General features: G+C 34.6%; 1 protein-coding gene across 9 annotated transcripts; it reads left to right on the forward strand.

Moving 5' to 3' along the window:
- The first annotated feature begins 12,399 nt into the window (after positions 1–12,399).
- LOC113287133 lies at positions 12,400–16,277 on the forward strand. Of its 9 annotated transcripts, none has more exons than XR_003329741.1 (7): positions 12,424–12,518; positions 13,106–13,352; positions 13,514–13,960; positions 14,281–14,426; positions 15,224–15,325; positions 15,485–15,654; positions 15,888–16,277. XR_003329741.1 is itself a non-coding variant. In XM_026535813.1 (5 exons), the coding sequence occupies exons 3-5, from the start codon at positions 13,711–13,713 to the stop codon at positions 15,519–15,521; spliced, it is 300 nt and encodes a 99-aa protein (XP_026391598.1). In that variant the 5' UTR covers positions 12,424–12,518; positions 13,106–13,352; positions 13,514–13,710; the 3' UTR covers positions 15,522–16,277. The 9 variants fall into 9 exon arrangements, 2 of the variants coding, with proteins under 2 accessions (XP_026391598.1, XP_026391597.1); XR_003329738.1 differs by having other exon boundaries at positions 13,514–13,827; positions 13,917–14,426; XR_003329737.1 differs by having other exon boundaries at positions 12,400–12,518; positions 13,307–13,352; positions 13,514–14,426.
- The last annotated feature ends 1,074 nt before the right edge of the window (positions 16,278–17,351 follow it).

The raw sequence follows: 17,351 nt of genomic DNA on the forward strand, positions 1-17,351 counted from the left end.
CACACACACACACACAAATGTCAAAACTGTAAGTATTTTGCACTATATTGACCCAATATGCAAAATATGCAACTGTGGAGAGGAAAGTATGACGCATATGTTCCTAAACTGTCCTGCTACTACTGCTGTGTGGCAACTACTTCTTGGCACTGGTCCTGGACAATTTAATTGCAATGAAAACTTTATGGATTGGTTAAACAGTTGGTTTGCTTCTGAAACATCTAACAAAAACAATAGAATATATGCTACTGCCTGTTAGTTCATCTGGAAGGCTAGATGTGACTTTATTTTCAAGCACACTAGTCCTAATGCCAGAAACACTACAATCAGCATCCGCCACCACTTATGCCACTACAATAGAGTGAACCATCTGACAAACCATATTCTTAATCTAGATTATCATACTCATTTAACCAATACTTCTCCATCTGATAATGCTAACTATCTCATGAATGATACTCAGAGAACAAACTATGGAGTGCAAATACTAATCTGACTTTGCAGGATCCAGAAAATTTATATTACTTCACTGCTCTTACTGCCATATATTATGCAGGAAACATTATTGGGACTAGTGGATATCCATAACACAGTGGAGATTGGGGAGCAACAGGAGGAGCTAATCTAGCTTTTGATTGAGCTAAAGGAATGCAACATACCAATGTGGAAATCAAACCTGAGTCCAGGGAGATTCTAGATCGTTTCAAGATGTTATACCATAAGGCCGTATTTGGAAGATATCAACTAAGCTACCCTGCAAACTTAAGCACTCAAACTCATGCTGATATAGATATTCCTCATCAGATTATCTCTTTTCTTTTAGTATGACTTACCCCTATTCACAGACTTCATAACTTAAGTTCTTTTCAATTAGATATGCATTGTAAAAACTCGATTTAGGAGAGGTGATGCCTCTTTGGCCACCTAATCCTATGTGTGCTCCTCTTAGGCTCTCTGCCTAAGTTTTTCTATAAAAAAGGGTGGTAAATATGGCTATCCTACCTATTCTATATTAATTTCGACAATATCTGCACGAGCCAATACGACTGTTCAAGGGTAATCATTGTATCACAAAACATAACCTTCCTAGAAAATTACTGCAGTATAACATCTATATAATAATACTCTCTATAGGAATAACCTCCATATAAAAATAAAAATTTATGGTCCCGATTTGGGCCAGTTATATTAAGAATAAACTCCATATTGGAATAAGTCATAATTTTTTCTGGTCCCATCTTAAGAAACTTACCTCCATATAAGAATAATTCACAATAGTATATAAATAAGATAGTTCATATCGTACATCAAAGTTTAAGAGGAAGAGACTCTTTTAACTAATTTGAAAAACTCTTTTACTTTTTAGCGGATGTTTTTTTTTGTACGACTCATTCAAATATCTTTGATCATATTATTTTATTTTTCAACTTTCCATATCATTGTTGAATTTTCTGTGGATTGTGTTATGTAGTAAACTTCGTATATTTAACTAATACATGTGAAACTAAACAAATTTCACATGTGAAACTAAAAGAAATTAATGTGTTCCTTGGTATTTCCTAGGTACATTATGTTGCATAACAAACTTCCTATATTTAACTTACGTATCATACATGTGAAACTAAAAACAAATCTAACTATTTATATATATATATATATATATATATATATATATAATCTAACTAATATATGTGAAATTATTGATCGTTTCAAGTTAGACCTCCATATAAGAATTTTTTTTTGGTCCCTAGGATATTCTTATGTAGAGGTTCTACTGTAATCCTAAGACAACATAACCAGATGGATAAAAATGGTACTGCATTGGAACCAAAAGCCGTATCAAGACTACATGTAAGCTCTAGTTATTACTATGTTTTAAACTAAAAAGTTCTTTTAATTAACATTCCAATGAGTTCTGTTTTATGAAGTGTAGGAATTTCATGGAACAAAAATTCAAGGACAGGTGGCTACACATGATCGCTAGTTCTAACTTCATAGAAATCATTCACCAACAGGGAATATACTTCGGGATTTTAATGACCATTTGCGAAACTATTTTTCTATCCAAATTATATTATATTTCATACCAAAAACCCACTGATAAGATTCCTTATATGTATAGACCAAAATTAGCTATAAAAATAAATTACAAAAATAATCTTTAATTTAAACTAAAATCATTTAAAAAAAAATCAGTTAAGTATCTATATTATAAGGGACAATGGTGTTTTTCTTATGGACGGAGATCTATAGTTTGGATACATAAAGGATGGCCCAGATTGAGTTACGTATTTAAGTTATTCAATTACATTTCTTGCATATAAAGAATGGTCCAAATTGAGCTAAATATTTAAGATTTTCAATCCACATTTTAGTCATATAAAGAAGGGTCCACATTAATTCACATACTAATTTTACTTAGACAATAAATTTAGATTTTCAATGTCATTTATTTGGGAATTATTCCTCCCATTTAATGTCAAACCGTTTCTTTTATTCTAAATTAACAACACTATTCATCCTTTGCACAACTCTATTCTCTTTTGTTTTGGTTGATTGAGATAATTTTTGTTAGCTTTTCTCTTTAATTTTTGTTAATTTTTGTTAGCTTTTCATCCTTTGCACAACTCTATTTCCAAGGTATGATTCTCTTTTATTTTGCTTGATTGAGATAATTTTTGTTAGCTTTTCTCTTTAATTTTTTGTTTAACATTAATGGATTCATGGTGCCTCGCCCCTAATATTTGTGTCATTTATGCAGTTTAATTTCTCTAGATAATTTTTGTTAGCTTTTCTCTTTAGTTTTGGTTAATTTTTGTTAGCTTTTCATCTTTTGCACAACTCTATTCTCAAGGTATGATTCTCTGTTGTTTTGCTTGATTGAGATAATTTTTGTTAGCTTTTCTCTTTAATTTTTTGTTTAACATCAATGGATTAAGGGTGACTCGCGCCTAATATTTGTGTCATTTATGCAGTTTAATTTCTTTGTTACTTTTCATTGAGATATTTTGTTATCTCGATTTTTAATTTCTCTTGTTTTTTTTTTCATTTGCAGTCAAAAGATACTGATCAGATATGATTGCTATCTATTCATGTTTATTCTTATGTTAGGTTCTTTTTAATACCATGCCATTTAATTAATTTTTTTTACACCTTTTTACACTAAATTTTTTATTTTTCTCTGGACAGGAAATTGTTTAATTATACTTTGACTTCTTTGGGCGAAAATCAGAGGATTTACATGGAGTGAAAATAAATGACGAAGAAAATGATGGTTCCATTGTTATGCACTTAACTTGGGTCGGTAAATAGTATTTTTAACTGTATTACTGCTGCTGTTTGAGAGTTCATACTCTTTGTTGGATTAGAGTCGTGTACATGTTCGCATCAAATTGATTAAAGTTTCTTGATTATGTGTGTATGTTATTCTTCAAATTTTTTGTATCATATGAAACTTGAAATTACATTTCTTAATATTTATAACCTTTTGATGGTTTACAAAGTGAGTATTTTCTTATCTTAAATTCTTCATGCATAGTCAAATAATGGTTATATGCAGTTGACATCTAAAAATAGGTAAAAGATCATCTTAAATTCTTTATACATAGTCAACCATCTTGCTAATACTGAAATTTAAGAAACCTCAAAACAAGCAACCCAGAACTGGCTTATTGAAACTCACCTATAATCTTTCATTTTCTGATTTCAAGAGATTATTTTTAAGCAATGAAGAAAGCGGTTTAGGGAACAATACAATAATACAATTTGGAATGTGTCACTATATCTATATGTGTCGGGACTACACAAATTTTCATTGCATGCATTTTATCATTGATACAAATGAAGAAGTTTTGGTGTTCCACAAAGGTACAAGTCTAATTTTTGCTAGAAGATGTGGTTCATATGCACATATGTGATTACGATGATTAAATGTCGAGTTTTTTAAAGATTATCTTGGTTTAAGAGAGCTTAGTGCATATGAACTCATCTACATTTTTCATCTAAAGATACCATGACTAATAATACTTGATCCATTACCTATCTTTTACTATGTGGATATCATCTAATACTTGAGCTTCTTTTATTTCATTGAAGATACTAAGTAACCAAAGTCGGTACAAATATCTTACACTTTATAGAAGTTGATTTAAAAAGTATTAGTATTCAATTGTATTGTATATTCATTTTATGCTAGAAAATTGTAAAATTATGGATGTTTTATGTCTCTTATGTACTCTTAGGTTAAGGTGTAATATCAGTTCCATTTGCAAGTTTTCATACCATTCATATTTAGACTGGGTCTCTTATTTACTTTTAGGTCTCAAACGCATATGCTGATAAAGAACAACTCTCTTATACATGTATCATATTAGAGGGGAAAATTTCTTTTGTTTGGATATGCAATTTTATTTAATGCGAGTCTTTCACTACTTAGTTAAGACAATGAGATTGTATTATTAATTTGCAAGGAAAAGCATATTTGGCATATGATATATGGAATATCATCACGCGCGTCATTTTACACCGTTAAGAAAGATTCAAGGACGCTTCATATCACTAATATCCAAGAGAATGCTGTAGGATTTAATGTTTTACATTTTATTTATTTATTTTTATTTTTTTTGTGACGCTGTAAGCTGCGCGTTTTTCATATGTTAGTTTAAACCATAAATGTATAGTTATCATTCTTTATCAAGAAGTTTCGTATTACAGTATAAAGTTTCTCAAACCTAGAATGTTTTAGGGAATGATAATGTTTATTGTTTGTAAAATGACTGGCCGTAAATTATATTATCCAACCGATTTTTTTTTACCATGAGTTCAAGTATAATTAATGTGTAACCATGCCAATTATACATTGATACAAGCACAAAGTCAATATTCGTATTTTAAAAATGTTAGTGGTTCCAAAAATTAATGTAAATATAACACTTTTTAAGGATATGAAAGAGGATATTCCTAAACTGTCCTGCTACTACTGCTGTGTGGCAACTACTTCTTGGCACTGGTCCTGGACAGTTTAATTGCAATGCAAACTTTATGGATTGGTTAAACAGTTGGTTTGCTTCTGAAACATCTAACAAAAACAACAAAATATATGCTACTGCTTGTTGGTTCATCTGGAAGGCTAGATGTGACTTTATTTTCAAGCACACTAGTCCTAATGCCAGAAACACTACAATCAACATCCGCCACCACTTATGCCACTACAATAGAGTGCACCATCTGACAAACCATATTCTTAATCTAGATTATCATACTCATTTAACCAATACTTCTCCATCTGATAATGCTAACTATCTCATGACTGACACTCAGAGAACAAACTATGGAGTGCAAATACTAATCTGACTTTGCAGGATCCAGAAAATTTATATTACTTCACTGCTCTTACTGCCATATATTATGCAGGAAACATTATTGGGACTAGTGGATATCCATAACACAGTGGAGATTGGGGAGCAACAGGAGGAGCTAATCTAGCTTTTGATTGAGCTAAAGGAATGCAACATACCAATGTGGAAATCAAACCTGAGTCCAGGTAGATTCTAGATCGTTTCAAGATGTTATACCATAAGGCCGTATTTGGAAGATATCAACTAAGCTACCATGCAAACTTAAGCACTCAAACTCATGCTGATATAGATATTCCTCATCAGATTATCTCTTTTCTTTTAGTAGGACTTACCCCTATTCACAGACTTCATAACTTAAGTTCTTTTCAATTAGATTTGCATTGTAAAAACTCGATATTTAGGAGAGGTGATGCCTCTTTGGCCACCTAATCCTATGTGGGCTCCTCTTAGGCTCTCTGCCTAAGTTTTTCTATAAAAAAAGGGTGGTAAATATGGCTATCCTACCTATTCTATATTAATTTCGACAATATCTGCACGAGCCAATACGACTGTTCAAGGGTAATCATTGTATCACAAAACACATTGGTCATTCCTTTAAATTAAAATCTCCATCTAAGTTACCTAATCTTTTACTATTTCTGATGAGGATTTTAATTACAAAGAAAAACAACTATAAGAAGATTGAGTAACTGAGAGGAAACTTCCACTGAGATGAATTGACTTGTACGATTCAAGTTGAATTAGTTTCCAATTGTGGAAATATCTGAGAGGACCAAGTTTGGTTCCTCTCTCTTTTAGAAACCCATCATTAAAATACTATATGTGTAGCCCAAATTACAAGATTCACGGTTAAAAATAATATTTTTAGATTATATTTCTTTTCACATTTTTACATGGACTAAGTTAATCTCAGTTGGTTACATATTATTAACAAAAATAAATAATTAAAAAGAAAAAAGTGTTGATTTGGATGACGGTCAATTATGGATATTTTTTGTGGGCGCTATTTATGAGGAGTTTCTTCTTTAGTCTCAGCGTTTTTTATGGGCGCTATTATTATATAAATCTAGACGGGGCAATATTGTTCCCTTTTTAGGGTTTAGAGATTTTTGAAGATTTTTTTTTTTTTTTGGCCAGTGAAAGCAAATACGGGAGGTTCTTCATCACTATCCTTTTATCGCTCAACCCTTTTCATTGCCACTATGTACAGAAGGTTCTTCAGCATCATTTGTGGAGATGAAAATACGAGGAGCTAAAAGAGAATCTATCACTTATGTCGTGTGAGTATACTGTAAGGACCCTCAAGCTCGTCAACGCTATTAGACTAGTCAAGAAACGTTTTAGTCGCTAATAACTCAATTAGTCTAACACGAACGTTAATTAATATAAATTAACCTAACAACGATCTAGATATGTAATTAGTACGGTTATTTAGATCTCGAAAAGTTATGCGAAATGGGCTACTCGAACGCGTCGATTGGATACTGGACGAACAAGATATCGCATGTGGAAAATCAGAGTGGAAACTTTGACCGTGGGTCTTGACGTTGACCGTACCCGCATTGACTGGACCTTCCTTTAGTAAAAAGGTGTCCCCTAGTAACTTTTAGTGGTCAGTAACAGTAATAGCTTGTAATTAATTTAAACCTAATTATTAGTATCAAATTATGTTTAGGTTAAGGTTAATCACCTAATTATGCTAATTAATTAAATAGATATTATTTTGTGCGAAGCTTATCTTTTGTAATATGAGAAGTAGCTGCTGTTAGTTAGTAGGTGGTGTTGATGAAACAAAATTTGAAACTATTTTAGGTTCGATTGGTAAGGAGGGGGTGGTATATGAAAAGGGTGTAGAGTGTTTCTTAGGAGAGAATGAGTAAAGGAGAGTTGATAGTGAAAGAATTATGATTGATTAAAACCTTAAAAGATTAGAAAGGAATAGTTAGAGTATTAGGAGAAGCTTTTAATGAGGATGATAGTTATGAGGAAAGACATGGAAGAGAAAAGATGATGGAGATATTTATGGAGGTATCTTTATGGAGAGATGATTGATAATCATGATGGAAAGTTGTTAGTGATGAAGGAACTCATTCAAGTGATCAAGGTAAAGCTTATAAATGTTTGTAAACCGTTTCTGATGATTGAGTTGTTGTTATATGATGATATAGCTTAGAAACAATGAAACATAAAACTTGAAATATATAATTCCATGCATGGTATTTTGTTTACTGCTTAATATGTATAGATTTAATTAGTTGCCTTGGAAATATAATTGGACTTAGCTCTATAAATAGAATTTGTAGTATGCCGTGTGAGATTTCCTTACATACAATGTTTGTTCCGTTTGGTTGAGTAACGAGTGAGATATCCACGTTAGAAAACTAGTCAACGCAAAGAAAACCAGGTGTATCAGTCGCAAGCATCAATTTGTATGAGCTCGTTTGGGTAGGTTAGAGCGAGAATTTGATATACTGTCAGTAGGTATAACTTGTAGATATTAATTCCCTGATTCTAAATAGATATAGTTTGTTTATTTTGGATATATAGTCTGTAATATAGAGACCATATAAGATGACCCCGTGAGCTGTTTTCAGGAAAAATAGTAGGAATAATTTCAGAGAATTAGTGAAGAAGATGACCGAGTCAGCTTCTGACTCACACCGAGTCAGACCTAGTTAGTGAGTCAGACCAGCTCGGGTCTTGGAGCGGATTATGGGTTGACCTGATGAATCAGTAAATGGGTAATGGGCTGGTTTAGTGGGTCGTGCCGGATTAGGCCCAATGGGCTTGGGGTTTAGGGCCAGAAACCTTATTTTGTATTTTTTGGACCACTTATGGTCCGAGTTAGTTTCCGGTTCCTTCTGTATAGTTGTATATTATTTCGAGGGCTTTCCGATGACACCGATTTTGATCCCATTTGGATAAGAAGATAATGTTTTATGCCCAAATTACGTAATACTAGGTTATAAAACCATTGATTTAACCAGAACCATTAGTTATTTCACTTAGCTTACAACTAGAGAATTGTACGAGATTATGTTATGAACCTTATGTGAGCCATTTGGCTAATTATTAGAGTGCTTGTGTGATTAACAGTTACTCTTTATTAACAACGATCGATTCAAAGGATGAACCAGTGGATCATGGATCTCGAGGTAGGCGAGGTTTGTCATCAAAAGAGGTGAGAATCGATAACGAACTCTCTTGTATTCATTATTGTTTTACAAATAAATCTTGGTGTTGTGAACTTCATGCATATCTTTGTGTGCTCTATGTGGTATGATATGTGTGCCGACACAATATCAGTATTCTATGGCTAGGGCGATACACCGCAATATTAAACGGCTAGGGAGATATACCGCAATATTATTCTTACTTTATATATATTCAGTATTCTATGGCTAGGGAGATACTCTGCAATATTACATATTCGGTATGGAATTGGCATTAATATTACTCTTCCCTTATGTGCGGCAACACACATCTCATACATGGATGTTTACTGTTATTTATGGATATCTTTGAAGAAGTTTCTACTTTGTGTTTCAGTGTCTTTCCTTGTATAATCGACTTTCGGTAAAACCTGCATTGTCTTCGAATCATATTAATGTTTACTTGAAAGCTAGTTGTTATTCCTACGGGGCACCCCTTTTAAGGATGATGTGCTCACCCATTTCCACTTTCAGTTTCAGAGACGGATAAGATTTGGGCAGCGTATTCTTCAAGGAGTTGATTCCGTTAGTTGGATAACTTCTGCTATGTTTATTATGTTATTCTGTTTGCAAACCAAATGACTATTGTATATGTATCAATTGAGAGGAGTTATATATATATAACGGGGATAGTTTTGGGTTAAGTTTTGTAGCATATTTCATTAGTGAATGTTTAAGTAAATGATTTAGATTCTTAGTGCCTCTTTATTTGGTTAATCTCTTAGATTAATCAGCTGTGAGCTTTGGGGCGCTACATATAGTAAGAAAACTTTTCAATTGCAAAAGAGAATAAGTGATCAATGAACTATAACGGGCCTTGGTGATCTTTTGTTTGATACATACTCTAAAGAAATAGCTCATAAGAATGATGAGTATTACAGTTGTCGTTTTCTAGACAATTAATCTTGTATTCTAAACAAGCTAAACAGCAAGATTATTACGCAAGGCTAAGAAGCAGACGAGATTACATATGGAAGCTAGAAGATATCATTAAGAAGAAAGTTTGTGAATCTTTTTAATTTATGTGGTTTTGCAATAACATGTATTCACTTATTTTTTAATAAAAAGCAGCTAATGAATAAGCTATAGTTTTAATATTTTGAAGATAAACTTGGATAGTCAAATTACCTTTCTTTACATTGTGCAACTGATTTCTGAGCATACTTTTTCTTGCCATAAGCTGACTTCGAAAACTGATTTTGAGAAAATCTCAAATCTCCCTAGAAGTAGAGAGACGCGAGACATCACCAGAAACTGAATCAGTAAAATTTTCCTACATACAACTAGCAACTAAGCAATCTATCTTTCTCCAACGCACCCATTGTGGATTTATCTGCAAAACACCATTAACTTCAACTTGTTTCTCAGGTCCTTGCACCTCTCCATTCACATATCCATATAAGTCTGTGGACATAAAGATAGACTCAACCTGATCTCTCCATAACAAGAAATTGTTAGAACCCAATTTTGCGGAAACAAAATTTGATATTTTAGCAAAGGGAAAAATAAACTCAAGAGAATATCCCATTTGAGCAGCGGAATTTTTTTTTTGCTTGTTGATAAACGATTGTTGAAGATGACATGAACAAAAGAAACCAAAATCAAGTTTCAGATCTTGATATGAAGAATATTGAAAAACGATATTTGAAAATTAGGAATGGAATCTTTAAAAAGATATTGGAAAGATGTTTGATTCAATTGTTTCTGCTTCAAAAGATGTATTGAAAAATATTTTTACAGAGAAAAATTTCAGCTCAGGATCGACTGATTGTTATCATGAGAGAACTCTAATCTTTAAAATTAGAAAAGTTAATCTTAAAAGAGATCCAGACAAGGCCGTTAATAGACAGAATACTATTACAGATACACGTCAAGTCAATTGTCAAACATTGACTTGAGACACTTTCTTCATACAGACACAAAGTCTTGTGACACACTTATGTCACACAAGCATATACTCTAATAGTTGGTAAGGTGCTAAAGTCATTTCTGTATGAAAGTACAAAATGGTCTACAATGCAACATAATAGTCCATAAAGATCCAAAGTTACCAAATCGTCTCAGCTCTGAACAATATATATATATATATATATATATATACCTTGACAAAGCACATGGATCTTTTTGCTTGCTCTTTCCCGAAAAAACTTGTGCATTCCAGACATACGCGGTTGAATATGTTTGATTTTATCAGTATTGATACCCTTTAATTCTCCACCCACAAACATCCGTAGTTTCATCTGATTTCTACCTTCACGATTTACTATGAATGCAAATGCATACATTTTTGGCAATGTTTTCTCAATCTGCAACATGTTATTTTTGGAAATTTGTAGTCGTGATTCAGAATGTTCATCTGCCGAAGTGGATGTAAGGTTTGGCAAGTCTATTTCTCAACAAATCCCTCACAAGAATACTTTGATTTCATTGAAAGTGTTAGGAGAAATGGATACACAAACAATGGGATATGGTGAAAGAACAAGTTCGTATGAGAAGACTGAAAATGGTAATAACTGAATAAACCACAGAACAATGTAAGAGATCTCTAGATAAGTGTAACGGTGATAGACCTTCATTTGCATTTTGAGATTTCCGCCTCCTTTTGGTTTTAATGAATGTGTAATGTACATTTTTTTTCCTTTCTGAATCTAATTATTTGGAAATATGTGCTGATAATAGAACTTGTATAAGAAAGTAAAACCAGAGTTTGAGTAGAACTTCCATCAAGTATAGTGGAAAACTAAGAGCTTTCCGGTAGTCCTAGGCTCATAGACTTATAGGAAAATATACTAGATTCTTAGTTCTCAATCTTAGCTGATTTCGAGTTGTAGATGTTTTCTTGTTTTGTTTTTCTGAAAAACCAACATAAGTTTTATTTATATCGGTAACGTTTTACAAAACCTGGTCTGGAGTACAACCGGTGGAGTATACTGAGCAAGCTTAGCAAGCCTATCAACTGCTCTTTTATTGACTCTTCAAGCTTGACTATGTGACGGACCTTCACATTTGGCAATCTATGAAAAAAACGACAACACTCAAACAAAAATAGCACATCAAGACAAGGGGAAATATTATCAGAACTTAGATGGACAGTAGATAGCTGATAAGAGGCTCACCAACACAAAGCAAGCTACTAGAGAAAAAACACTTCTTTGAAAAGCTAAGGGTCTTCATCAATTTATGGATGTTTACAATCTAGCGGGTGTCACTGTAGTACAGTGGTAAAGTCACTAGGTGACGATACTTGTGATCAAAGTTCAAAACTCGCTAACAAAAAAAAGAAAGAAAAAAAAGACTGTTGTTTACATTCTAAGTATGGGTGCATCTAACACAAGTGTCAGTCCAAATTCCAAACCCATATGCCAAGGTATTGAAAGCGTGAAGCTAAGAGTGACTCATTTTTATTTTTAAGAAGCGATGTGTATGTTGAAGCGTGAAGAGTCACTTCATGATCAACGTTTAAAGTGAATTTTTTCCTATAAATAATATTAGCCGTTATTAATAATTATAATATTTAGGAAGATAATATTTGTATAAATTTAATTTAATACAAATCAAGTTAATGTCAAAAACAGAAACTTGGCACAGTAATACACTTTACTTCAATTAAGTTTTGTAGGTCGGATGTTCGAAGCGAATCTACACGAATCTTCCGCTTCATGGTAGATTCGCTTCATAACTACGTTGGAGAACGGATTCGAAAAATCTGGAGTGAAGCCTACGCTTCAAAGTGTGAAGGGGCACTTTTAAAAACCATACCGGATGCCTTTACAATTCCTGCACGTGTCAGATTCTGGACTAAGGGCTTTTCTGGTCATTTACGGTAAAAAGAAGAAGTCTTAAACCCAGTGAATCAGTGAGTTCGCTACGGAAGGAGGAAGGTTGATCATCAAAGTCTCAAGAACCAAGGCTGCAAATGGGTACTATTGCTACGGAATTTGCGATTCAGGTAATGGACGTTTCATGCTGCTATTATCAATTAGTGCTCTGATGGTATTCAATTAAGATTTGATGATTCATTTATTTAATTTTGGGTTGAAAACTGCATGATTTATTGAATTCCCTACCTAACTGAGAACATCCTAGCATCCAATTGGTTTTTCCCATTCATATGCATATGTGCCTCCAATTCCCTACCTCTTTCAAGAGTAATTTACTATGTATTACATTGTTCTTTGATATAATTTGTGAGTCAAATTCTTCTGTGCTTTCAATCCTTACCGATAGACAGAGATTTCGATTGATCTTATCCTGTTCTGGTAGCCTTGTTTCTTCATATATATACAAATGAACATTTGACAGTAGGATACATGTACATACCATTCCTGAGCTAATAATCAAGCATCTTTTATAAATACCTAGTTATGCTAAATCTGAATGTGCCTGTCTTGAAGAACTTCAGATGTTGTTTTATCATCATATTAATATATTGAGGTTTTGGAGTTTCTTTTTGTTTTTCTCACAAACAAAGATTGAGTTGTTAAAAGGGTACTTCGTAATCTGATCACATTGAAAAAGGACATGGTTCTTTTGCAGGGATTCAATGATTCAGGGTGTATAAGATATCTGAGAAGTTTGTAATTTATTTATTTGCAAGGAAGAAATAAAAATGGGTCATGCTGAGCAGGGAAAACTGAACTAGCCATACATATTAAATGTTCAACTTTTCTTGTATTCATTTCTGTCCGTTAACACTTCCATTCTTCGTCACACTTGCTTTTTCTTCATAATCCGCAGGACGTCTGGAGAATTGCTGCAAGAATATAAGGATCATACATGCAAGGTTAGCAGCTCAGCGCTTCATTTAAAACCTGTGTGATAGTGCCTTCTCCTAGACTGACAGTATAACTCTTTAAAATAGTATGGCGAAAGAAGGTTTCTGGTTGATTTCCTGCATGAGAAAAAGCGAACCGCCAGATAACTAACTGCTTGAATTTGAAGCAGGAACTGCAAAAGATACTATGCCAGGATATCATTGTGTTGAGTGTCAATTGTTTGGTGGTGCAATTTCCACTTGTTTCCTTTCCAGGATGTTAGTGATGTCCGCCAAGTTCCTGATCACCCAGAAGCCTATGTGGATTCTGCAAGAGATGAAAGCGTTATAATTGAGTTATTAGATCTGAAACATGATGTAGGAGATAATGGAAGTGATGTTTGGTTTCTTCAAGACCTTGCTACTGAACAAAACGCTGAAGGAACTACAGTCATTGAGCAATCAGGAGTTTTCACGGCAAATGGAATCCGATACCGTATATATTGTGAGACATTGTTTATTTTTAAAGTACTTTTTCTTTCATCATCCTATACGTGAAAACCCAAAGTCAACCTAATGTGTATTTTCTCCAAGGAAAAACGGAACCAGGCGTACAAATTATATGGTCAACTTAAGAGGTAACGGGTATATAGGTTGATAAACTACGAAGGTGCTCTACCAATATATGCTTGTCAAATCTTATATATCATGACGGAATGAGTACTTTAATTCGACATTTGCTGATTCCCAGGACCTTTTAGCATCGTTAGTTTCCAAAAGCATATACGTGCAGGATAGAGTATAAGAAATCTTCAAATACTTTCTGATTGGATGTTATGCCTCATCAGTTGTATCAACTGAAGGAAAGTTTGTTAGATCAATATTTTGATTCTATAATTCCGAATTCTTATATTATTTTGTGACGGTTCGCTTTTTGAATACTGTTGTCTGTATGCAGTCAAACTTGGCAACATTAGATGAGAAATCTGTGGTTGTTACCAGTAGTAGAGCTGACAAGCATTTTGAGGAAGACATTCCTATCCTCTGTGCTGCATTGGATAAACTGAAGCTATCAACTTTCCCCGAATTTGAAGTTAGAGTCAGGTGAGGGTTCTTTCTTATAAGGGTTTCGGATGTTGGGTACTTTTTTTAGGCGACATCTAGTGATTTGAGTTTGAATTAACTTTTATTAAGCCCACTACCATCAGCGACTGGCCACAAAAAGATCAGTAAAGAGTATTTCACTAGATTTTTAGCCAAAATAGTAACTTCCAGACTCTAGAATGTTAGTAGTAGTAGAGTGCTTACCCACTTTCAGAGGACAACCCCACCACTTCGACTCTATTATTGGAAGAGATTATAAAAGTAAAAACAAATTCACACCTCTAACCAGTGCAGTATCAAAGTGTTCTACTTCAGCTATATAAGACTATGGTTAAGGATTTTCTATATGTGTGGCCGCAGGTTGATCCAGCTGTTAAAGAGGCATTCTTTCTAGTCCATGTTTTTCAGTATGGTTGACAATCGAATAATTGTGTTCAACTAAACAAGGGCTCTGAATTGAAAGAATTCCAGGCCCTCGTCCCTTTTATATCCTTCTACCCTTCTCTATTTAGCAAAAATAATCCCAGTCCCATCATGAATTAGTAGAAAAATCAATAGTGAAATGGATGTCTCTTTATGTTTCTGGGGAACTGCAGTTTTACCTTCAACGACTTTTATGCTTGCAGTTTATGCTTACTTCTATTTAAGCACTAAGTATTTGCTTCAGTCATAGTGCTTGTTAGTACCGATTTTTCTGTTCACATTTTGAATGGTCTATATCTACGTCAAGGTCTTATTACAATTGCTTGAAGCTTTGATGTACCTGTCCATTCTTATTCTTTTCCGATCCATAACAGTGAAGCTGGTTTCAGCGGACATGCCTGCTGGCCCATCTGAAGTTCTGGTTATTGATGATAAACATGCCAGGCAGGCTCATATAGCAGCTGATTTACTTTGAGGTGTTTATGGTTGCATTTACTTCCAGGGTTCTCATTTAGTTGGCACAGTGAACTTTTAATCAGTATTTCCTTTGTCCTGCATTTTTTCTACTAGGCCACTCAGTGTTGCGTGATCTTCTATTTATTTTCATAAGCCTTATACTGTGTTGGTGGTTTCAGGCAGAGCATGGTCCTGACAATTAGGTTGTGCTTGTAATTGCTGAAGATGGTGTAGATGTGGGGCCATCGAGAAGGAGATCGGCTTGCAGAGTCAGAGTCTTCCTAGAGGAGATTTTGCTTAGAAAGCACTTGGCCATAGTCTCACTGTGTTCGCTCGTGAAATGGTTAAGGTTAGGATTTGGTCTCTTTGTTCCAAACCTCGCCGTGTCTTTGATGCTGTAACTTGACTTGTTAGCATTTGGTCTCTACCCATGTCACCGAATTCGTCATTCTCGAATCAAATACTACTTTCACTGGAACTCTGAAACCTCTCTTCTTTGCCAGATAGATTCAAATTTGCCACGAGAAAGATCGTTCATATTGTTAAAATTTTGATGGGTCTGATTTGTATTAAAATTCGCAGACTGTGGAGCTATGAACTAGTTGTTACAAAATGCAGGGGTTTCTGACGTCGATCTTCTTATAATGGCTGACGCAGATGAGATTCCAAGTGGTGAGATGGAATTCCCTGTTGCTGAAACAATGGCTGCCCATGATCGAACTGGGGACTTCAGCGGCGGCACGAGATTCAAACTAAGTTAACTAACTGCATTCAGCTACCTATTAACTGATGTAAAGACAATGGTTTCTTAGTTATCACTTGATTTGTAGAGATGTAATTGAACAGCTGATCTTTGCAAAAACCAAATACTGTCTACAAATCAACCAGCTCGATTTTAATTGGCATTTTTTGATGGGCATAATTGTCCTGCAAATTTTCGGATTGTATGATTTGCAACGGGAATAATAGCTTAGAGCAACTGCAATGGTGCGAGTATAACCAAAGACCAAAGAGGGAAAAAAAGATCAAATTTTGGGTTTAGTATGGTGTGTGACGCTACGGTGGAAAGACTAAATTTGGTCAGACTATATTATACGTTCGCCTGGTGTGGGGCGTAGACTATACCAACGCCTGATTGGGACGTGCACTAAAAAAAAGAAAAAAAAAAAATGAAAGAAGTGGGGCGGAGGTATAATGCCCGCCCCACTAAAATGATTTTGGAAACAAAGAATGGGGCGGGGTATAATGCCCGCCCCATACAAAATAATTAAAAAAAAAAAAATGGGGCGTAGACTTTACGTACTCCCCATGTGAAGCGTAAACTATACCAACGCCTGGTGTGGGGCGTAGACTATACCAACGCCTGATGTGGGACATGCACTATATGTCCGCCTGGTGGTGGGGCGTGAAGTATATCAACGCTCGACTATATCTGGGTTTAGTCTTGGTCCCAGACCAAATATACTCTGGGTTTTAGTCGTCGATCAAAATTTGATCGATAGTACGTTCCACTATGTCTGTTCAAAAGACCAAATATTTGGGTTTACTCTCCCACTGTGGACGCTCTTAGAGCGTCCACAATGGACGACTAAACCCAAATATAGTGTCCAGTGGATAGGCGCAGTGGGACGGACCATCGATCAAAATTTGATCAAAGACTAAAATCCAGACCAAATTTGGTCGGGGACCAAGACCAAATCCAAATATAGTCGGGCGTTTATATAATGTCCGCCTACCCAACGGGCATAGGTATAATGTCCACTAGTAGCCGCGCGTTTGTAAAGTTAACGCCTGATGCAGGGCGTTGATGGAGCGTTGGTATAATGTCCGCCTGGATGGGGCGTACATAAAGTTAACGCCCTTTAGTTGGGCGTTGATATTCTTTGATCCTCTACCAGGCGTTGATATACTTTGGACCAAAATGATCTAATTTGAGATACATCACATGGGGCGGAGGTATAAGGCTTTATACCTCCGCCCCATTTTTTTTTTTCTTTTTTTTTTTTCTTATTTTTGTTTGAATTCCCCTGAGCGTAATCTTTGTTA

The sequence above is a fragment of the Papaver somniferum genome, chromosome 6, assembly GCF_003573695.1.
Source record: "Papaver somniferum cultivar HN1 chromosome 6, ASM357369v1, whole genome shotgun sequence".
Classification (NCBI taxonomy): domain Eukaryota; kingdom Viridiplantae; phylum Streptophyta; class Magnoliopsida; order Ranunculales; family Papaveraceae; genus Papaver; species Papaver somniferum.

What these genes read in the sequence shown, in the direction of transcription:
- LOC113287133 (XM_026535812.1), top strand. Translation starts at nt 13,711, where the DNA reads ATGGAAGTGATGTTTGGTTTCTTCAAGACCTTGCTACTGAACAAAACG. An exon ending in AATCCGATACCGTATATATT is followed by an intron (nt 13,828 to 14,280) that starts GTGAGACATTGT and finishes GTCTGTATGCAG; the next exon opens with TCAAACTTGGCAACATTAGA. An exon ending in GAATTTGAAGTTAGAGTCAG is followed by an intron (nt 14,427 to 15,223) that starts GTGAGGGTTCTT and finishes GATCCATAACAG; the next exon opens with TGAAGCTGGTTTCAGCGGAC.